General features: G+C 44.0%; 1 protein-coding gene across 1 annotated transcript in view; it reads left to right on the top strand.

The window, feature by feature from the left end:
- plekhg2 (pleckstrin homology domain containing, family G (with RhoGef domain) member 2) overlaps window positions 1–2,953 on the top strand; it is a gene marked incomplete at its 5' end in the record, with an annotated part of 36,239 nt that overhangs the window by 16,462 nt on the left and 16,824 nt on the right. Inside the window, 6 exon segments of the mRNA XM_014029728.1 lie at window positions 246–341; window positions 795–881; window positions 1,436–1,469; window positions 1,559–1,657; window positions 2,380–2,481; window positions 2,738–2,776. Of these exon segments, the coding sequence (XP_013885182.1) occupies window positions 246–341; window positions 795–881; window positions 1,436–1,469; window positions 1,559–1,657; window positions 2,380–2,481; window positions 2,738–2,776 (457 nt within the window).

Below are 2,953 nucleotides of genomic sequence, written 5' to 3'. Positions count from 1 at the left end.
CCAGCTGCTCTGTCACTTCCTGGTTGTTTTATTACTTCCTGTCAGCTGCTCTGTCACTTCCTGTTTGTTTTATAACTTCCTGTCAGCTGCTCTGTCACTTCCTGGTTGTTTTATAACTTCCTGTCAGCTGCTCTGTCACTTCCTGTTTGTTTTAAAACTTCCTGTCAGCTGCTCTGTCACTTCCTGGTTGTTTTATAACTTCCTGTCAGCTGCTGTGTCACTTCCTGTGTGTCTGTTGGCTGCAGTGCTGTAACCTGCAGCTGGTGGAGAACCTGAAGGATCCGCTGTGCTTCAGAGTGTCAGATCAGACGATTCCCAAGCAGCAGCAGCACGTTGTCCAGGTGAACTTTAACTTCTGTCTTTTAAAGGCTTTAACTGAAGAAACTGAACTTCTTGTTGTTTTTTTCTAAAAAAACTTCTTCAGTTCTGACTGTGGGTTGGTAGTTCAATGATCATAGTAATAACACTGTTAGGTCACGTGAGCACCCTGTTCATCCTGGGAGGTGATCATGTGACCACACAAACCTGTTGTTGGTACCTGCTAAGCCTTGAACCAAAGACTGTAAATAGGTGGACATCAAATCAGAACCTAGAAGTTGAAGCCAGAACAGAACCAGATTTCCTGTTTGTTGGTTCCCTGACKCACTTTAAACCCCGCCCCCTCTATGTAAACAAACAGTACATGCCCTTCCTAAAACACTAAAAACACACTTTAGTAAAACTTTAGTCCTCATGAGAACTGAAGAGGTTTTCTGGACGTCTGATGTGTCGGATGCTCCTTCCTTCCTGCTCAGGCCAAGAACCAGGAGGAGAAGAGGCTGTGGGTCCATTACCTGAAGAGACTCATCATGGAGAACCACCCAGCTTCACTCCCACAGAAGGTGAGGAGGGACGTCACAGCTGTGAAACTGCAGTCTGAGTCCTGGAAACTCACACAGCTCCAGAGTGAAAGGCCTTTCAGTGTTTTTACTTTTCACCACAGAGAAATGTTCCTCGCACTAATGATTACAGACATGATTAGCAGTGCTGCTAACTTAGCAACTTACTCAGTTTTCAGACAAATCTCTCAACTTTTTACACTCTTATTAGAGACTTCTGGAGACTTTGGCGACAGCAGTGAGTGGTGCTGTTAGCCCCGCCCCCTTTCCAAAGCCTGACAGCCTCCAGCTGCTGTCAGAGCAGAGAGGAGCCCCACGTCTGCTGCTGCCCTGCTTTAGAAAACAGGATGTCAAAATGTTTCCTCACCAGAATAACTCTCTGGACCSGGCTGCGTTTCACCCACAGACTGACATGTTTGAACTGCTGAGACATTTTTAATAATTTCATCAGACTGTCATAAAAACGTTTTCCTTTTTAAGGTTTTTGTTTTCACCTGAATGAGAAGTCTCCTGACAGGTTTCACCTCCAGTCTTTTTCTTTGTGTTTTATCTTGCAGGCGAGACAAGTCCTGGGAGATACCTTCAGTCAGAGTGAGTTTCCATCCATGAAGCAGATCTTTAACCTGCTTTCATCAGGTGACATCAGGTGACATCAGGTGACATCACTTCTTTTCTTTCAGCACCTGAGTTTGAGCATGACTACCTGACAAAGTCGTGTGCTTCACCGCGATTGGACGACGTTCACGGTTACCACCGAGGCAGACGTCAGTCAGGTCAGGGTCAGTCATCTCTGGAACAAACAGACTTCACGTTCTTCACACATGTTCCAGCAGCTGGTTCAGGTTCAGAGAAACCTCCAACATGTAGAACAAGACCAGAGATCAGGTTCCACTCTCAGCTTTGTTGGTGAAGGTGATGAAGTAAAGTTTCATCAGAGTCAGGGTACTTACATGACAGYAGACCAACACACCTCCAGACTGTCTGAGGGGTTTTCATTCTACAGGACAGGAAGTCCCAAAGAACTGTTCCCTGGTTCTGATCTGCACCTGTACTGGATTAAACCTGCAGGGACTGGACCAGAGGAGGACAGAGGACATTTGAAGTGTAAAAACTATCTTCAGCAGATGGACAGGATCAGACCTGAACCAGGACCTAAGATATCCCCAGTCCTTCCTTTGAACATGTCCAGAACAAAGAACTGAAACTGAGTCAAAGAAAACCTACAAGATCCTTCAGAAAGTTTGAACTGTTGATCCGGATCACTTTGAGAGATTACAGGAAACTTTGAGTCACTGGYATGAAAACTGGTTTGAAACTTTAGGCTGGATCAATACTTTGGACCAGGACTGGATTAMGATCTTAGACCAGGACTCAGCAGGAGCTGTCTGGTTTAACGTGTTTGGATTTTATTTAAAAAAACAGGAAATAAAAATCATATTTAACTGTAAAGAATTGATTTATGTATTTGGTGAAAACTTTGTTCTGCTGTTTGTCTGAACAGAACCTTCAGAGTTGCTGCTTTACACACCTGAGAAGTCCAGAAAAAGTCTGCCAGTGCTGCTGGAGGGGAACCTTCCATACCGACGGTCCAGGAGACAGTCAGGTACTCCTTCAGGCAGCACTCAGGGTCCAAAACCCCACAGCTCACATGTCCTGGTCTTTCTTCAGGTCAAGATGTTGAAATAAAGTTCTCAAACTCTAAACTGATGTGAACTTTCTGTAGTGAACTAAGAACCAGTAACAGAAYAGACTCCCAACTGTCTGTTTCACAGTTTGAGTCTAAAATGAACTTTAGTGTCCAATCAGTGATCTGCTGTTGCTTAATAATGATGGAAAGTTTTTGTCTCTTTCTGTTTCAGCTCCTGCTAAAGACATACAGGCAGCATTTCATCCCCATGGTAAGGTCAAATACTTACTCTAGTACTTTGGTATGAGTGTTACTGTTCAGTGCATGCTTCAAGGTGAGGGTCAATGTGTAGTAATGTGTAGTTTGTTTCTCAATGTGTAGTTTGTTTCTCAATGTGTAGTTTGTTTCTCAATGTGTAGTTTGTTTCTCAATGTGTAGTTTGTACCTC

This window comes from Austrofundulus limnaeus, unplaced genomic scaffold, assembly GCF_001266775.1.
Source record: "Austrofundulus limnaeus strain Quisiro unplaced genomic scaffold, Austrofundulus_limnaeus-1.0 Scaffold946, whole genome shotgun sequence".
Taxonomy (NCBI): domain Eukaryota; kingdom Metazoa; phylum Chordata; class Actinopteri; order Cyprinodontiformes; family Rivulidae; genus Austrofundulus; species Austrofundulus limnaeus.
Note: the sequence above shows the minus strand (reverse complement) of the source record. Positions and strands in the feature narration are given on the sequence as shown.